At 34.7% G+C, this 20809-nt stretch overlaps 1 protein-coding gene across 1 annotated transcript in view; it reads left to right on the forward strand.

Moving 5' to 3' along the window:
• The window catches only part of THOC1 (THO complex subunit 1), a 49034-nt gene that overhangs the window by 20883 nt on the left and 7342 nt on the right, over positions 1-20809 (forward strand). The window contains exons 12-17 of the mRNA XM_063076609.1: positions 15159-15259; positions 16698-16764; positions 16963-17013; positions 17098-17168; positions 17589-17684; positions 18259-18324. Coding sequence (XP_062932679.1) covers positions 15159-15259; positions 16698-16764; positions 16963-17013; positions 17098-17168; positions 17589-17684; positions 18259-18324 — 452 coding nt within the window. The remainder of the gene's footprint in view (positions 1-15158; positions 15260-16697; positions 16765-16962; positions 17014-17097; positions 17169-17588; positions 17685-18258; positions 18325-20809) is intronic.

Consider the following 20809-nt stretch of genomic DNA (forward strand, 5'->3'; position numbering starts at 1 on the left):
GTCTTTTTTTTTTTTTTTTTTTTTTTTTTTTCTATTTAGCTGATAGTCTTTTTAAGTTCAAGAGAAATGTTTCTTACTTTACTTTTGGTTAAAGCTGATAAATGTTAGTTTAAGTGTCCCATTTCTTCCTTGCACATGTAGGACAAATTTGATTTCAAGGGTGAAAGAGGTTGTTCAATGTTGTCTGTTTTGTAGACTTATTTTAGAATAAATAGAGCTTAAATATTTTCAAGTGTGTATATTTTAAACCTCAAGTTAGGATTTAATTTGCATTTATGAAAATAATATTTTGTAATTAGTTTATCATTTAGTTATAGATAAGGGGTTTTAAAGTTCCCTGTTAATCTTATTTATACATTTTAATAAGTAAATTTTGTTCAAATATAGTGCTAAGGGATTGTGTAAGTTTTCTAGTCAAAATGGCACATTGAGTTTATGTTTCGCCTCACTCCCTTTGCTCCAAACACATAGCAATGACAGGTAAAATATAAAAAGAGAAAACCAAAAAGACAAAGTTGGGCTTCCAGAAACAAGATAAATATCTTCATGGACCAGAAATGCCACATAGTGAGTGAAACTGAAGCCTTGGCTTGCTGGACTTTATCCAAAAAAGGTGTTGGCACCCGAGAGTTTGACTACAAGTAACAGAGACCAAATGTGCACCATGTGGGACCAGGGGCCACAGCCAGATTCTCTGCTTGAAGCCAGGAACTGGGGTGCAACTTTACCTACTTTTGAAAAGAAACTAAGACAAAATATTGCCAATCTTCTGCCAAGAGCTATGGTTTTATAGGAGGTTGTGGGCCTAGGGATAACAAGGACATAACTTTGTGTCCACCTGCTTGCTCAGTGACCAGATATGTGATATCCCCAGTATACTCATGAATAACAGCTGCTCCAAAAAGTCACCATAAGACTTTTCCAGACTTGTGCCGGGGGCTCTGGCAGAAGCAAATGCAAAACTGCTAGACAGGGAAGGGTATACACAGAAAAGGAAAGAAGGGGAAGTAAACAAACATCCCAAAAGAAAAGCCTCCTATTCAAAACTCTCTGATAAATTAAATTCTAAAATCCATAAAGAAATCCATTGCTAAGAAAGATCACCAGCAAAGTCAACTATTGGGATATATACATACATATATTTATTTTAGATGCAGTATACAGCTTGACCAAGACTTTATATATGTTTTGAATACTCAAAGAGATAATTGATGAGATAGCATCTATTGAAAAAGAACGAGAAATCATGAAACACAGACAGTCAGAAATGAAACAGGACAGTTGAATATGGCAACTAATTGGGAGTCTTGGAAATGAAAAATATAATCATTGAAACCAGAGCACAGCACATGGAATTAAAGTATAGATTGGACATAGATGAAAAGAGAACTAGTAAGTTGAAGATAGTGATGAGAACTTCATCCAGCATCAAGAGACATTTTTTTTTTTAAGTCAAAGAGCAATTAAAAGCCGTGGAGAATAGATTGAGAAAGTCCAACATCTGTCTAGTAGGATTTTCAAAGAACAAAATGAAGGGAATGGTAGAGAAACTGTACTGAAAAAAATTGAAGGAAGTCCCAAATCCTCAGATTAAAAGTGTGCTACAACTACAGAGCAGGATAAAGAAGGATAAATCTACACTTCAGTACATCATGCTGTAACTGCAGGGATTCAGAGAAAATCTTAAAAGCCATCAAAGGGGAAAAAAAAGATAAATGTACTGGAAAGGAACAGCCATTGTTAGCAGATTTCTAACAGATGCCAACCACCAATACCAGAAGACAGTGGAGAAATATTAAAGTGCTGAGGAAGTAAAACTGTCAATCTAGAATTTCAAACCCAACTACATGCACTCAAGACTGGATAAAAGAAAGACATTTTTATTCAAACGCCAGGAAAACTTTTACCACTCAAAAGCCTTCATTTTGAAAAAACTACTAATGGATGTTCTTCAGAAAGAAGGAAATTGAACCCATAAGAAAGGAATGGGATACAGAAAGTAATGGTGAGCACAAAAATTGAAAAATATGACAGCAAATTTACTGTTGACTGTAAAAACAAAAAGTTATAACAAGTGATTTAAAAAAATTTTTTAATGAAAAAATTTTTTAATGTGGAACTTAACGAGATAATAACAATATGGGAGGGGAAAACAGAAGTTTACTGAGTAATTTAAACTTAACAGCAGTCCTTGCCAGGAGGAGGAAAGGAAAACTAAATAACTTTAGACTTTTTATGTATATTAAAAGAGTAACCAGCAAAAGAAAACCAACCTGTAGCTCTCAAACATCAGAGAGATCAAAAGGAGAGCAGGGAGGAATCTAGACTACTTTATAAATCCAACAGACAGGAAGGGAGGAAAAAAACAGAAGGGAGTTGTCTCCTTTTCTGAATCTTTGTGACTTGCTTTCACCAGCAGTTAGGAGAACATAAACTCTCAGGGTTAAGCACTGAAATTCCATTAGTTAATACTGTGAGGGAGGTGAAAGCAGTTTTGAGAAGCTTACAACTTACAAAAAAAAAAAAAAAAATAGCCACAGAATTTACCAAAGAATGTGAGGCATGTAGTGTCTTGCATCTTTAGTTCTCTTCTTTGTTGCCTCTTAAGGACAACTTTACCCTAAATTTAGAACCATTGTACGTTCTTTGTATTTTTCTGGTATATTTCCAGTGTTTACTACTTAATATCTAAGTGAAAATATTTGTAATGCATTACCTATACATTAATGCCACATTTTAAAAGCTTTACTGCTTCACTGAAAAAAGACTTTCAGCATCTCTATACCTTAAAACACCTTATATGGTGTTGTAAATCCCAGAATTCCCAAAACGGTCATCCCACCTAAATACATGCCAGTCTTTACTTATTCTGTTGTTACGTTCCACTTTCTAATGATGTAGTTTTGATAAACCATGGAAAAACTCTGATTTTTTTTTTTTCAAGGATATAGGTGGTAAGAGCTAGCTAAAGTGAAATCTAAAGTTGTGATTATTTGGAGCATAACTCTAAAGCCTGTCATTTCACTGGTGAGCAGGTTTAGAGAAGTGATCTTGTCATTGTCATTTGATTCCATCCTATGGGAGTGTTAATAGCCAGGAGCACCGTGTTTTGCTTACGTGAATGTAATCAAACTTTTCCTTAGGGAGAGGAGATGATGCATGGCAAGGGGGGTATAACCTGAAGAGCTAGCGACAGGCCAATCATGTGGCAACTACCTTTAGGCACAAGTTCTATAAATAAAATAGGTGTCTTTGTAAGTTGTCATACCTTCTTTCTTAAAGATAGAAGTTTCCCCTAGAAACAAAGTGGCAATGTAATTTTCAAGGGCCACTTTTTTGTGCCACCTAAGGTGTGATTACAAACAGTAATTCCCAACAATACAGTTCCCTTGTTAGCATAGCAAAATAATCCGGGGATATCAGTCACTAAATGTAGTACTGAAACATGTATTTTTTATTTTTTTAGGGGAGTGGAGAAGTACCTGTTCTTTATTGTTAGTCTAGGGTCATACTCAGAAATTTTGAGGGAGGATTTTACATCTAATTGTTCACCTTATTCCAAGTGAAAGGCACTGGTATTATAGGGATTCTTCCCTCAGTATTTGTAGCATGTAAAAGTGGAACAAACATTTAAAAACATTTAAGCTCCATGAGTATTGACATAATGGTTAAAGGGATGTAGTTTCGTATCTTTGAGTTCTTACAGAAAAGAGTAATGAAAAAAAAAAAAGAAGAAAAGAGTAACTAGGTACAGGGTTACCTCGTCCTTCAGAATAATAAATCCTCTTCACCAAAATGGAAATAGCATGCATTTTCTTCACTTTCCAGGTGAGACTCATGACCAAATGAAAAAGATAGGTGGAATACTCAGTAGCTAGTAGTTACCAGGATAGTTACCTCCAGTCACACACTGTCAACCATAGTGTGGTCATTAGGCTATTCTTGTTCATGAGAAGAGAGAAGAGAATTCACAATCCTGCTCATTCTCTGCAGTTTATAAAGAGGTCTCAAATTAGGGCTTTTGGTCTTTTTTTTAAAAAGTTCCTGGCGGTTCTACCTTAAACTGTTTGTATTTTCTGTATCCTTTTGAGAGAAGTGTATGTAGTAAAGACAGAGATAGTTCTGCTCCTTACGAGACATACTACCAGCCTTAGTTAGGAACAAATGAAGTCAGAAAAAATACCCTTCTGGTGACAAGCAGGCACAAGCTAAGCACTATCCTACAGTTTTTTAGTCTCATCAGTTTTCAGTATGGGACTCACTTTAAACAGGTCTGGGAAGTTTTTGGACAGCCCTTGAAAACTGCTTGAGTTTTCCTTGTATGCAGTCTAGAGATAGAGCCAGCCCTCCAGGTAGTTTCAGGACTCTACCGTGAACTTCCTGCGGGTTGTCACCATGGTCTGAAAGTAGAAACTAGATCATTAAGTCCATGTGCCCAGGGAGAAAAATAAATTGCTAGCAAAAAGTTGTCTAATGAGTGGGGCTGACATTTTCTTATAGATCTAAAATGGAAGGCCTCATGCTTACTTTAAAACCCATATTAGCATTCAGCAATTCTCAGCAAGATTGGAGTGATGTTTTCCATTGATGAACCTAGATATAAGTTAGTCATCACACTTTATGTCTTGACACCATTTCTCTGAGCCAACTGGTAGGGCTTCTCACAGTTGTGATTAAAAGGATTTGGCAGACTTGATTTGTGCTTTGAACTAATCTAACAGTGTTGTCTAGCACATCAGTGTTGTGCTTTGGGTGGCCACTGGGGAAATAAGAGAAAGTTTGTTGGCCTACCATTAATATTTCACTAGGAGAAAGACCAAGTCTTCTGTTTACTATAGTTTTCCTGTCATATGAGCTATGGCAATCTGTCTGGCCACTTTAGTTGAATTACGATCAAACTCCAGTAATAGTTTATTTTTTAGAATTCCATTTTGATGTTTGACTATCTCCACTGAATCCAATTTCTGTAGGCAGTGAAGGCATTAATGAATCTTTAGGGCTTTGCAGACTTTGCAATTTAAGTCTTTTAGAAGTCTTTTGCTGACAGTTGTGTCAGTCTTAGCATATGGATATGCTGCCAACCATCCTGAAAACGTAAATACAATTACTAAAACCTTTTCATATGATTGAAATTTTTTTGTATAAATAAAATTGACCTGAAGTGGTCCTTAGGGTAGAAGACATGAGCTACTTTTGTACTCTAGGCCTGACAAATAGAACATCTCTTTAAACATCATTGAGCATATTGGAAAATGTAAAGCATGCCTGTTATTCTTAGTTATTTTTAGAATCCCATTTGTGTGTAAGTCAAGACATGGTTATACAAACAAGAGAGTAAATTCTTTGATGTTGCCACGTAGCAGCCATCTAGAAAAGACTAAAGACAATCAGGATGCAAAGATACCCTGCCTAATTAGGAGCCGAATTTGGAAAAGGATAAAGTCTGAAAGGCTTCACAGAGGAGACTGGTCATTTGATAAGATAAAGAGCAAAGATAGAATAAGAAATGGCCCAACATTGATATGTTTGTTATCAGCCAAAGTAATAGGAATTAATAATAGCTACAGTACAAGTACCATTAAAAATTTTAGCTCCTCTAGAAATGAGAACTCTCATCATTGTACAATACATAGTCACGATTTACACAAAAGCATAATGAAGTCAGTATATTTATAAATGTTAGCAGACCTTTGAAAAGAAATTGTTTTCTGATGAGGGCAATAATTACTGGACAGAATATATAGAGGGTAAAAAACATTTTATTACCTTTGATAATGAACTACATACCCAGAGATAAAAAGAAAAATTTTGTTTTCCTGAGTTAATCAGACTCCCTCCTCTATTATACACAAGTGTTTATAAACTTTAAATATGCCTCAATATGCTTGTCTTAATAGATTAAACACTGTTTAACACCAGAATGATTTAAAGCTTTAAAACTGGTTTTTACAACAGTTCTATCAAGCTTGTTTAATGTGTGTGCATTAACTGATTTCATCATCTTAATTTGAGTATTGTGAAGAATAAACACATGTTTATATATGGTCAAAGATACGTAAACTAAAAACACATACAAAAAAATAAAAACACATGAGAGTCATACAGTGGTTAGGTACTTTTTTTTTTTGTACCTGAATATTTCTTTCGAAATTTCTTTTTGATTAAAGATTATTAAAATTTTGCCAGATAGCATAGTATTCTGTAGATTCACATAATTTGCAGTATTGTCTGAGATTTATGAAAACCAATATGTAGATGTTAGCCAATTAATCGCAGCTTGATTTACTTGTTCACCCGTATTTATGCGTAAATGTTTCTAAGTATTAGTAGAGGTAAGAATAGAATAAACTATATTATTAAGAATTCCATTTTGATGTTTAATTTTAGCCTTTCGATGGCAGAAAAGTCTCATATTTATTGGAATTCCAAGTTTGCCTCTTTTACACTATGGTTAAAGAAAAGGCATAAAGCCATATTAGAAACCCAGAACTTAACCAATGGTACTGATGTGAAACATTAAAAAGTTTGTTTTTTGTTAATTAGGAGTATTGAGGGAAATGGGATCAAAATTAAAATTCTTGGTATTTATTTTACCGAGGAATATTATAGTCCTCTAAGTCTCCTTAAAAGTATTAGTACAGAAGTTTTCTTAAAACCTTTTAATTTGTGACTGTAGCTTTGAATTACCTTTTTACTAAAGAAAAGGGTTGAGACATGACAGCTCCTGCCTTGAGTGATCTCTTTTATTATTTTGTAACTCAGCAGGGACACTGAGACCTTTAAACTAAAATAAGATTTTTCATTTTCTTAAGAACTTTGTTTTGAAAGAAAGTTTTAATATAATTTTTAGATAATAGTAATACCATTTAAATTTATAATAGTTTTTTTTCCTTCTCAGAAACCAAATGTTTTAAAATTCAGTTGAGTAAGATATATGGAATATACCTATTCCGAGTAGAAAACCATTTTATGGTTTAGTGCTCTAAACCTAATTTAGCATCTAATTCATTTATGAAAATTAGAAGTTTAAATCATGGCTCTCTTTTGTAAATACAATGACTGTGGAACCTGTATTTTCTACTCTGGGTAGAAAATGGGTATATTCAAAGCGTTTGTAGTTTGTACTTGATTTCTTAATTGGGGAGATTTTTAATACTGCACCCAGGATTATATAAGTACTTAGTGGTGACTTTGCATAATTTAAAAAGGAAAGCCAGTACACTTGAGAGATTTTATACTTTTCTAGAAATCTCTCAAGATGCACAGTCTGATCAGGGATTATATACAGTAGAAACTGTACAACTGGGTTATTTTTATACACTCATTTCTTTTTTTGAGAGGTACACAACTCCTGCAGCCATGCTACTTTTGCATCAGAAGGACTGGCGCCCTGTTCCCCACTCCCTGACACACAATTCACATGAGCTTTCACACAAAAGAAAAGAAGTGAGCCTAACACTCAGTTAACAGATGAAATTATTAAAGTATTAGGCAAACTGGAGATTATAAAAGAGCACTTTTATTCTAAGGAAAGGAAACATTTTGATCTAGCGCAGATAAAGCAGGTAGAAGTGGTCCTTTTGTTTACCCTGCCTAAAAGTTGAAAAGTAAAACAGATTCACATGTACACAGACGCAGTGAGTTTCCCATGTTCCAGATGGCTATTGGTATATTTGCCTCCTGGGGTCAGCAGTTTCCTTTTAATGGGTTTTGCATTGTAGACTCTTATCCCCTCCTAGTTCATTTCAGTGCACAGCTAAGCTCTGTAATTCCATTGGTTTGCATTAAGAAGGAAGAAAGCAGACCTAAGAAGCTTAAAACTTATGTGGGAAAGAAAAGAACACAAGAGGAATTTAATAAACGGAATATGGATCATGTAATAATTTGTATCTACAAGAATATATACCTAAAACAAAACTATTCAAGAAGATTGAAATATTAGGATGGAAAGAGATACACCAGGCTTATACCAACAAAAAAAAACTACATAAATGACAAATAAAAATAGAGTTTAAGGAAAAAAGCGTAAGTAGGATAAAAAACACTACGTGTAAGGAAACAAACCGCCAAGAGGATATCATGAACCTTACGTGCACTGTTAACAATGTCCTAAATAATGAGAAGCTGGCATATCCAGAGTTTACAGTGAGATATTTTTAAGCGCTTTCATCAAAAACTGATGGATCAGACAGACTGAAGATTAGTAAGTATGTATAAGATTTGAACAATAAAAGTAATAAGCTTGATGTAGTTTATATGGAAACCTGTGCAAAACAGAGGTAATACATTGTTCTTGCGTACACATGGAACATTCACAAAATTTGCCTATGTACTAGGTCATAAAGGGAGTCTCAGCAAATTTCAAAGATTATATATTATGCAGAACACATTCTCTGGCCACAGGTTAATTAAATTAGAACTATAAAATTAGAGCTACCAAAGGAATAGTTTAAAAAGAGGCAAATGTATGGAAACATAAAAAGCATCTGTAAAAGAAGAAATCATAAAGGAAATTCTAAATTTGTTATAAATGTATTGTGTATCAAAATTGTAATTATAGGAAAATATATGTCAGATGTGTGAGATATAGATAAAATGAGGTGTGAAGAGAAAATGACAGTTTTATATGCATTAATGAAAAATCAAGAGAGAATGACAAATTAAGTATTGAACTCAAGAAGCTAGAAAAAGTACAGAATAAAACTCAAGAACACAGAGGTAAATAGTAACAATGGCACAAATTAATGAAATAGAACAAAGAAATTACAGAACACATGAGCAAAAACAAAAGCTTCTTTAGAATGAAAATGTTATAGAAAGAAATCTAGAACAGGCCTAAGCAAGGAAAAAAGTGAAAAGGTGTCAGCAAGCAACATCAGCAATTAAAAATGGACATAATAGGAAATAGAGATATTTGAAATATGTAAGAATATGTTCTGAACAATGTCTACTAATAAATTTTTAAATGTAATGAAATGGAAATTACATAGAAAAATTTAATTACCAAAATGAACTCAAAACTAGAAGACTGGAGTAACTCAAAAACTGTTAAAGAGCTGTCAAAATTACACCTTTTCAGTGACATCAGGCCCAAATGTTTTTAGGCATATATTACTAGCACTTCAAAGAATAGATAATTCGTATTATAAATGAAAAATTTCAGAAATTTGAAAAAGAGGAGAAGCAGCCCAGGTCATATAAAATTATAGTTTTTAAACAAAATCCCAGTGAGGACAGAATAAGAAAAAAAGTGTATATGTCAGTCTCACTTATAAATAGAGATGAAAAAAGAAATGTTTTGAAAACTCACAAATCAAATGAAGTAGTTTCTTAAAAAATAGAGACTAAATAGGATTTATCCTAGGGATGTAAGGTGGTTCACCATCAGAAAGATGAATGTAATACCAAATTGATAGCAGATTACAGTTTTTTTAAAGACTGTATGATCATCTCAGAAGCAAAGAAAATTTAATAAAACCTAACATAAAAACAAATCAGAAGTAGAAGGGAATTTTCTCTAAATTGATAAAGGGGATTGATAAAAATCTATGGCAGACATTATACATAGTGATCAAACTTGAAAGTGTTTCCATTAAATTTAAGAACAAGACACTATATTGGAGGACCTAACCATTTCAATAAGAGAAAAAACAAGAAATAAGAGTTACAAGTACTGGAAAGAAAAAACCAAACTATTGCTATTTGAAGACAATATTTATAATTGTCTGCTAAAAAACCCAAGAGAACCAACAAACTATTAGAACTAATGAGGCTTCAGCAAGGTTACAAGAGAAACATCAGTGGTGTTCCTGTAAGCCAGTAATCAGTTACAAAATATTACTCAAAATAGCAATGAAAACTAGTACATAGGAGTAATCTTCATAGAAAAATATTACAAAAATAGAGAGATAATTACTACATTTATAGATAGGAAGACCTACTGCCACTTCTCCCATTTTATCCATAAATTCAGGATATCTTGAATCAATATCCAGACAGGCTTTTGAGAGAACTCAAAAAGTTAAAGTTTTTCTGGAAAAGCAAAGAGCCAAGAATAAGAAAAATTTGAAGAAGGTGGGAACACTAGCCCTTCAGATATTAAGAGCTGTAAAGCTATAGTAATTAAGAGAGGTAATTATTAGTACAAATATAAAATAGAAAAAAAAAAAACTTTAACAATACAAAGCCTGGATTGTAGAAAAGCTTGATATACAAAAGAGGTTACATTACAAATTAGTGAGGAAAGGATGGATTATTCTTAATAAATGTTGCTTGAACAATTCATTATCCATATGGAAAAATTAAAATTCAATTTATACCTCAGTACATGCAGGAAGATCGATTACAGGTTAATTGAAAATCTTAAGAATTTAAGCAAAACTCAACCTTTAGAAAAAAATACAAAATAAAAATTTTGAGTAGGGAAGGATTTCGAGAGCCACAAAAAGCAAAGATCATGAGAAAAGATCAATTTAATATTTAATTTAGATTTAATATTAAGATTTTAAAGTCCTGAATAGTAAAAGGTACCATAGACAAAATGAAAAGCCACAGACTAGGGGAGGCTATTTGCCGCCTATGTAACTGAAAAGGATTAGCATTCAGAGTATTCCATTGATAATCAAAAGACAACCAAACGGTAAACTGGAAAGATAATATAAAGAAGTAATTTACAGATGTAGAAACCTGAATAGCTAATAAGTTTATAAAACATGCTAGACATCACAAATTGGTACAAATAAAAAAGCCTAACAATAAATGATATTGGCTAACATGTGGGAAAATGAGGATTTCCATACACTGTCGGTTGAAGTAAAAATTGAATCAACCACTTTGCAGAACAATTTTGTATTAACTTGTTCCTAAATGTGCCCCTTGAGAATCACACACACGCACAAGGAAATATATAAGACAACTCACTGTACCATTGTTTGTAAATGATGGATTTGTAAGCGAGTTGGGAAACAACCCTAACGTTTATAAGCAGGAGACTGGGCAGTAAATTGTGGTCAATTTAATAAGATAGAATTCTACAAAGCAATGAAAATGGGTGAACTAGAGCAGGGATCAGCAAATCTGACTTACCACCTATTTTTGTAAATAATTTTTATTGGAACACAAGCCACACTCATTCATTTACGTATTGTCTGTGACTGCTTTTACACTCTAACAGTAGAGATGAATAATTGTGACAGAGACCACATGATCCACAGTGCCTAAAATATTTGCTCACTGGTCCTTAACAGAAAAACTTGCCAATCCGTGAACTAGATAGAGCCATGTGTATTAAGGTGGGTAAATGTCAAACATAGTGCTGTGTGAAAACAGCGAATTGCAGAGTAATGCATACAGTGTAGAGTTTGAAAACATGCAAAATATATCTGTATGTTACTTATAGATGCCTACATGTGTATTAATAGTATAAGATATGCATAAGAATCCTAACCACCAAATACATAGAGTGGATACCACAGTAGAGGGAGGGGGAAGATTAGAAGTAGAGATGTTGGGAGGGAGCTTCAACAATTTCTCTAATATTCTGTTTCTTTAACAAATGTGGAACAAGTAAAAATGTTAGGATTTGATGTGTAACTGGGTAGTGAGTACATGAATGTTGTATTACTTAACTTTAGCTTATTGAACATTTGATATATTGTATAATTTAAAAATTGGATAATTTGATCTTAGCAGATATTAATGATGACAATTAGTGAGGTTTTAATTAAGGAGAATACCCTTGAATATTTTGTTTTCTAGCGCAGATTTGTAATGCATTTTATGTTATATTGATAGAAATGGAAGATTTCATACTTCACTTTAATTTTACCAGGAATATTGTTTACATGTAAAATTGATTGACAGGCATGTAAAGATGACTAAAAAGAATAACTAGAGCCTTTTTTAGGTTTAGAATAATGTCAAGAAGGCTGAGGCCTGAGCTAAGATGTATAATAAAGAGCTAAGGACAATAAAAAATAAGAGGACCTTTGTTTAAGAAACAAAGACATTTACAAAGAAATGTTTGACCCGTGACATGATGTAGATGGTGTAGTTTCAAAAATATCTAAAGAACAGTGGAACTAGAGAGTATATATTATGGAAGAAAGAGTATAATTATGTCAGTTTGATTCTCAGCTTCGTCACTAATGAGCTGTATAACCTTGCGTAGGTAGTTCTAACCAGTGGAGTCATGTCTCCACTTCTAGACTTATTGAACTACTTAGGTTCTTCCAATGGGCCAGTCTCTTACTTAGCTCATCGTCTTTGCTTCTTTTCCCTTCTTGTTTCTTTTTTCTCATTTACTCTCCAACTTTAGTTTTGCTCCTGTTGTTTATAGTTTAGATGCTGCTTTCTCTAGGAAGCCCTCCTAAAGTTGGTTAGGCAGATGGGTGGATGGGGGAGCCTCTCACTGAATTCACCAACACTGGAGAAGATCAGACATTGTGGGGAAAATTGATGTGTTTTATTTTATTTTGTGAAATCTGATCAAGCGTCAGTTGAACATTTGAGATGTGTACTACCTTATTGAGTATACAAATATGGAGATCAGGAATGAGGTCTAGTTTGAGAGTATAGATATGGGAGTTATCAGCATATAAGTGATAATTATAGCTGTAAAGTATGTGAAATCAGCCAGGGAGGAAATTGCAAATGGGGAAGAAAAGAAAGAATTAAACCAAATCCTGAAGAAAAGCAACATTTAAGGAAAGAAGGAAGAGGGCGGCAGGGAGAGGGAAAAGATTGAAGAGTAGCCAGTGAAATTAGAGAAAAACTGGAAAAGCATGAACTCATGGAAGCCAAGCATATCAAGTAGGACGATGACTATAAAAAGAGTGTTCATTGGTTTAACAAGTAAGTCATTGGTAATCTTGGCAAAAACACTTTCAATGGGTTGCTGAACCACAAAGCCACATTATAGCAGGTTGAGAGACGAATTGGAAATAGTGAATGTAGCCAGTTCTTTCAGGAGGCTTTGCCGTTAAAGGGAGGGTAAGGTGAGGAGGTGAGATTTCTTTGAGAGAGGTAATTTAGTGCTAATGGAAAGAAGGGGTTGAAGATACAGGAACCAGGGGTGTTAATTGATGGGACTCAGCTCTTAGGGAGACGGGATTTCCAGATGGAAGGATCACCCTTAACCATGAGGATGTTGTGACAGAAGGAAATGAGGAGAACAAAGATAAGGGTGCAACTGATTTGTAGTTTTAAGGACCAAGAAGTTAAATGACTTCCTATTGAATTTTTCTCCTCGTTGAAGGCAGAGGGAGTTATTTACCAAAAGTGAGGAGGAATAGTAAGGTCTAAAATAGTTGCTGTAGAGAAGAGGAGAGCAAATAGCCTAGAAGAATAAAGAAGGGTTGCTGATTAGAGATAGGAAAGATTTTTAAGTTGGAGGCAAACAATATAGCAGTGGTACCGTCTGCATAGCTGTGTGGGTTGTACATTCTCTCAGGCACCTCCACTTTCAGCCTGAATTGGAATACTTACGTTGATATAGAGAAGGTAACAAACAGTTGGTTTATCCCAGGTTGCCATGTGTCAGTAGATGTGACAGTAGATATGAGGGAAATTGGCAAGAAAATGATTGATGAGGTAAACCATGAAGTCTAGACTAGGAGTTAAACTATAACCCATAGGCCAAATCTGGCCCACTGCTTTTTTTTTTTTTTTTAACATTTTAAATGTTTACATAAGTACCTACATAATATCCATAATATGCCTCTTGACCCACAAAGCCTAAAATATTTTTTATTTGGCCCCTCAGGAAAAAGTTTGCTGATCCCTTTTCAAGGCTAAAATAGGGTTATGGTAAAAACAGGACTAACAGGCAAAGAATAGAGCCCAGGAGACTCAAGGTATCAGTAAGACCCACATATTAGGTATATTGGGAGAAGTGAGTGAGAGACTTGGGAAGGACAGGAGGTTGTAGTGAGAGAGGATTGGGAGTTAAAAGATTTCAGAGCCAGGGCAGCTCTGAGTGATCACCAGGACTAGCTTGTGGCCATGACAGCAGGTAGCCAAAGTAGAGGGAATGTGACTGACTGGAGTTGAGGTCAAGGAACTGAGAACCTGGGTGGAGACAGTAAAGACACCAGGAGTTGGAGGAAAGGAAGACTGGCAGCATGCCATTCACATTTGCTAGTTTGGGATGGGAGAATTAATGTCATAAATAATAGAATTAAATATTCAGTCTCTAAAGGTGAGGGAAACCTGACTGGAAAGCCAATCATATTTTTTTAAAAATGACATGGGGCTTGCTTAAAAAGAGCCAGCAGCCTGCAAGAGGCTGGTAGTGAATGAAATGGCTAGTGTATTCAAAGCTGCATTAGTAGGTGGAAATATACCATGGGAGGCAGAGCCAGCAGTACTGGAGACATTGAACTGGCAACCAGTCGCTGGGGCTTTTAGCTCTTACTGGTTATTCATTTAGAAGAGGGCAGCTTCCCATCATTGGTCTAGGTTTTGAAGGCAGAACCAGCACGAGTTTATGGATATGACTTCAGCTTTCCTTCAGTGCTCCATGGACATAATCAGAACGACTTTCCTCTGCCACTGGAGGTCATTCTCACAGTAGAACCAGCTAGACGGCAAGGTTGCTGAAGAAAAGCTTCCTCATAAATGAACTTCAGAATCCAGAATGTGTACAAGCATGATGCAATTTTCTCTAAAATCTACCCAAAAAAGCCTATTTAATTCACAGATGATTCTTCACCTCTGATTCCGTCTTGTTAATTGAGCACTGCCTCTGTTACAGGCACTTTGTAGGGCTACAGAAATGAGTGCTGCCACTTGATACCATGCTATTTATCCGTGTGGATCTCTCCTTTAGCCATTATTTCTTTTTATGTGGGAAAGTAGCAGCCATACTGTTACTTTTGTATTTCTGCCTTATTTTATTCTGGTGTCAGGACCACAAATAGAACACTTTTATCCACCATCACGAGTATCTCATGGTATAAAATAGTTAAGAAATTAAATGAAACCTTTGCTGCTCTATCCTTGGGCTTGTGCAGTAATGCTTCACGTGCAGTGAGCTCTCAACAAATTTTTTTTTAATTGAATTGGAATCTTCCATTTCTATAGTAGCATAACGTGTACCTTTAGAAAAAATTTGATTGTAATGTGTTGTTTTTGTGTGTGTGTGCTTGTTTTTTGAGTAGTTGATGGATTTACAACTGAGTGACAGTAACTTTCGTCGACACATCCTGTTGCAATATCTCATTTTATTCCAATATCTCAAGGGGCAGGTCAAATTCAAAAGGTAAGTTAATATGGATAGTAAGTGATTTATAAAGAGCAGCGAAGAAAAGGACTTGCTTATTGTCGTATTTGTTTTATGTACTGGGCCCATTTTATGTATAAGGGTTACATCCCTAAAACACTTCTATTGCTGTAGACGTATAGCTAATTGGGGGCTTTTAGATGTAAAGATATTTGTTTTAAGGAAAAGTGCTACCTATATCTACTATTATGTGAGCCTTCCCTGCTGAGCTCCAGGGCTTCCCAAGAGTTCTCGTTTTTATTACTGGGTGGTAGCCTCCTCTCCATCATTCCCTTCTCATCTCACTCAGCCCTCCTCCAAAGCTAATTTGCAAACTAAGCCAATAATACTTTTCTCACAAGGTATAGAGCTGTCTAGGACATTAAAACTGAATTTCAAAGCAAATAAAGTCTTGAAGCAAAAAGGAGTTCCATTTTCTTTGGGGTTACACAAAACTTCATCAGAATCTCTACTTTCTATCTAATCCCTCCGCCAGGCAGGCTACCTCCTCTTGTCCTGTCCATAACTGAAGTGGAGCTCACTGTTACTTGACAATACTTACGTTACATACACAAACCAGCATGGTATTAGTTGTATAAAGGACCTAACTTTACTGCCTGCTGGTTTTTAATCCCAGTGTCATCACTCACTGGCTTCAGTGAAGCTCTTTCAGACTTGCAATTTTAAGGGAGCATGTGGTAAATACTCAAAAATGTTATTTCTTGTCCTTCTATTTTGGATCGTAGTAGAAAGATCAAGGACTTTGGAGTCAGACCTAGGTTTGAATTCAAGCTTCGTGGCCTTGGGCACATCATTGAGTCACTGTGGTCTCTGTTTAATATGTGCGTGCAGTTATTCTGAGAGCTCAGTGAGTAACGCATGTAAAGTGCTCAGATCCTAGCACATGCCGGCCTGTCGGTAGTTACTGGACCCCTGTAAAGTGCCTAGTGCAGTCAGTTAATGGCAGCTAATAATAATTTGGGTTTGCCTGCAGCCTTTTCTAGGGTTGCAGGTTTGGGGAGGTTTCATTGTATTTTGAATGAGTTTTAAAGGAATATAGCAGGCCTATCTGAAGGTGCATCATGTATAGAAATATCTTAATATTGTCTCAGAGGTTTTCATCTCATATTAAACTTATTTTAGGAAATATTCATTGCTCTGTTCATAGTTATTCAGATTGACTAGTTGAATGTTTTATTCTCCATATGTACCTTCATGTCTTCAGTTCTAACCCTCTTATCTAGAGGATGAATGCAAGAGTTTTCCCTTATGACCCTCTCATTTGTGACTGTTCTTATCTTGGTAACTTTTGATACTGTTTACAGTATGGTTAACTTATAGATTAAATGCTTTTCATTTTTTCAAGACCAAAAATAAACCTTAAAATTGAATATATGTTGCTGTAACTCAAGCATGCTTTTATTGCTTTGTTCCCTAGTTCAAACTATGTTTTAACTGATGAGCAATCACTGTGGATTGAAGACACTACAAAATCAGTCTATCAAGTAAGTTCAACGTGCAACAAACCCATGATTGAAAAAAATGGAAATTTAGAATTTTCTTTGTTTCAGCCCCAAATAGGAAAATAAGGATAAAGTTAAGCTCAGGTACAAGACCATAAACACTTCTTGGTTCTCTGCCTACAAACCACTCCTATGATGCAGAAAGTTGTTGAAAGCTTAGTATATTCTTTCTAATCACAGCTACTATCTGAAAACCCCCCCGATGGAGAAAGATTTTCAAAGATGGTAGAGGTATGTGCTTTATATTTACATGTCTTCTTAGTAACATAGAATTTCAAAGTATTTCATTATGAAAATGTGATTTGTTTTTCCCAGCATATATTAAACACTGAAGAAAACTGGAACTCGTGGAAAAATGAAGGCTGCCCAAGTTTTGTGAAAGAAAGGTAAATATGTACTTATCACAAGACATTTGAGAAAGGCATTTCAAAACAGTTTGATATTATTTTATATCGTAGGGATATGTGTACATGTATTTCACACAAGAAATGTAAGTTGAGCTCTATAAGAGTACAGCCGCTTTTATTTACTTCTATTTGTATTTTTTAACTCAAATTTCTTGTCAATAAGTTCCCAGAACAAATTGCTCTATGTTAATTATTGAAAAAATGCTGTGTATCTACTTGTAATTTGCCCTATTATGTGGCATTTTTGTCTGCTTTCTGGTCGAGTGTTCTATTGTAATATGAAGCTTTCACCTTTTTTAGGAAGAAAACAATAGCTGAATTTTCTTCTACATTTAACACACTGCCATTTCTGCTATCCATCTGTAATTCCAAAAACAGTGTATGCTTTGTTCACCACAGATCATCAGATACCAAGCCTGCGAGAGTAGTACGGAAGAGAACAGCACCAGAGGACTTCCTAGGGAAAGGACCCAGCAAAAAAATTCTGATGGGAAAGTAGGTTAACTTGTCTTCATATGTGGAATGTTCTTAGTTATTTTTATATTTTGAAGAAGTTACAATAAGAACTCTCCAGATTTTTGCATCCAAATAGAATATGAATTTGTGTTGGTCACACACACATGACTAAAGCAAGCCACACATCCTGTTGATCTGTAGTGATCATTATGTGGGTTCCTGTAACTAAACCTTCATTTTGTCTCCAGCTTCCAATGGCTCTAGGCTATCCCATTTTTCCCATGTCACAGACAATGGAATTGTTTAGATTGATGCAGCTCACTTTTAGTTGTTGTAAGGTACCACAGTCCTTGAGATCTTTCCCTTCCAGTTAACCATTCATTGGTTTCTATTGTGCTTGAATATTTTTAGAAAAAACTAATAATTATATGATTATCATTAAACATATGCTCATACAGAAAATTTGTTAAATACCAGAAACTATGAAGAAAAAAGTAAAACTCATATTTTCACCACCCAGAATTCCCGTTTACATTATATTGTTTTTCTATTCAGTTTTAAGACATATAAGGATGATGTTCATAAAAATTTTATTTATGTGTCTATTTTGTAGTGAGGAGTTAACAAGGCTTTGGAATCTCTGTCCTGATAATATAGAAGCCTGCAAATCAGAGACAAGGCAAGTTTAAAAATATTCAAATGAAGTGTTGCTTTTCTCAAATGTTAAGTAGGGTAGAATGGAGCCTTTTCCCAGCTATGTTCAGAGCTCAAAAGAAATGTAAAAGTTTATTGTGATTGACTTTTGCACAGCAGAATATGGCTTCCCACATAAAACACCTAGAAGCACGGATAAAATTATTTTAGAAATCACAAGAAAGTAAAGATTCACAAAAGAAAATGGAACTAAAAACCAGAAGAGTAAGGCTACAATACAAACTGATGTCGTGTCTAGCTGAGTAGCAGTATGGATGATTCCCAGGTCAGAGAAAAGAAAGGAAGATAAGGCCTTAGGCCTGCACGAATTTGTGGCTAATTTCCCCTGAATGAAGCTGAAACTATTGAAGCATTTCACTATCTGTAAAAGAAAGGTATGTGGGGAGAGGGGGTCATGCTCACTGGCACAGGAAACAGTGAAGCTTATCTGTTTCTACCTGGGTGTGGGTGAAAGCAAAAAGTATTCCCTAAGAAATTATAATGACAGGTCTGCTCCCATACAGTTTTAAACTTATCCTGTAAGCAGTGTAAATGAGCCCCCAAGCTATGACAGTGAACTAGAAAGCCCCAGTCTGAAGGTCACACCTTTAACACAGGCCACACAAGGTCCCCACAGATAAAAGTCTGAAGATAAATTCACCATCCAAACTTAGAAACAAAGAAACAATATACCATGAGTAAGAATTGACAAATAGAACAAGCAAAAAAATTTGAATAATAAAACCATCAGATGAAAGGTGTAAAATAAGTATATTTCAGATCATTAAAGACAAGAAGGAACTAAAAAAAGAAAGAAACATGACACTATCGGAAAGGCTCAGACAAATTTGAAAAAACAATATATTTTTTTTTTTTAGTTTGTATATTCAACATTACACAATGTAATCATTTAATATTTCTAAAAATGAGAAAATATTGTCATTGAAATTACACAATAGATTAAATAGCAGACTAGACATAGGTAAAGTAAGAGTTAATGAGTTAATTAATGATTACGAAATGACCCAGAAAGAAAGCAGTAAAAAGTTAGAAAATAAGAGTTAAGAACAATAGAATGTGCAACAAACTTCTAGTGGCAGAAGGAAATAATAGAGAATGGGAAAGAGGCAATAACTGAGATAATGACTAAGAATAGGCATGAATTCTTAGCTTCTAAAAAGTATAGGCCTTAAGTGAAAGTATAGGCCTAAACTGAAAAATCCATCTCTCCATACATAATAATGTCACTAGAGAGAAAAAGCAGATAACCTGCAAAAGAGCAAAATTTAAACTAACAGCCAACTTCAAGAACAACAAAAGAAATGAGAAGACAATAAGATATGACCTTCAAAGTGTTTTAAGAAAGTATCAACCCAGAATTCTGTAAACAAGTTAAAACAATCATGGTCAGTCGAGTGATTGAGAAACAGTTATTTTCAAACTAAAATTGTACGAATCTGTTATACTAAAAAAGCTGTCATAAAATTATAGAAGGAAATTTAACCCAGAAAGGAGGAGTAAATCATTAGAATTACTGTGCAAAGACATTGGTAAACGTGAAGAAATCTGAATAAATCTTGTCAAGTATTCACTGTATATAACAATAATAATTACTTATTGGGGATTATGTTAAAAAGTGGAACTAATGTATTTTCTAAAAGTGATTAGAATTAAAAAATGTTACAGATGAAGCTAGGGATAATGATTAACTAGACTTTCAGTCAAGCATGCTTGTTAAGTCTGTAAAGAAATAGAAAATATAATTTTTAAACAAATTGAAGGGTAAAAAGATAAGTATAGAATGCTACACTTCCCTCTGTGTAATGGAGACGAAAAAAGGATTGATTACTCAAAGCACCGTGAATGCCATGAGAGGCCCAAAGTGACTGCACTTCAGCAACTCCCCTGTTAGAAGGAGAAAGCTGAATGTGACAGCCCTGTTCAAAGTTAGCTTCTCTTTTTTATTGTAAAGACAAAGAAGTTTCACAAGAAAAATCAGTTGATTCAATCATCAAAGAAAGACATAAAAACAAAGGCAGTATAAAACTAGTAACAGCAGTAAAATTAACTTGACATTCCACAATGCAATTTGTAAAAAGCCAAGTTGATCCACCAACAAACAGCTTGCTCCTTAGCAAACATTTGCTTTCCCTACAGCAATTTCCTCAGCATATTTAAACAACAATCAAGCAGCTTCCTCAACATATCTTAACAACAATCAGTAGGTTAAGCTGCGTCAAGGACATCTGCCCTTAGAGCCAGCAGTTTTGCTGTGGTACAGTTCTTTATCTACAACAGAGACTTTAGCCTGGGGAAAGTTTCCTGTCTTTCACAAGCTTAACATTTCTATGTGTAATTCTTAAAAGTTAGGTTATACCTGAAACTACAGGGCCTTGGAAGCTAGGCCCTGTGAAATACATTTGCCTTAAAAATGTTAGTATCCTCCACATAGAAAATTCAAGCAATCAAAT

Source organism: Cynocephalus volans, chromosome 13 (genome assembly GCF_027409185.1).
Source record: "Cynocephalus volans isolate mCynVol1 chromosome 13, mCynVol1.pri, whole genome shotgun sequence".
NCBI classification, from domain to species: domain Eukaryota; kingdom Metazoa; phylum Chordata; class Mammalia; order Dermoptera; family Cynocephalidae; genus Cynocephalus; species Cynocephalus volans.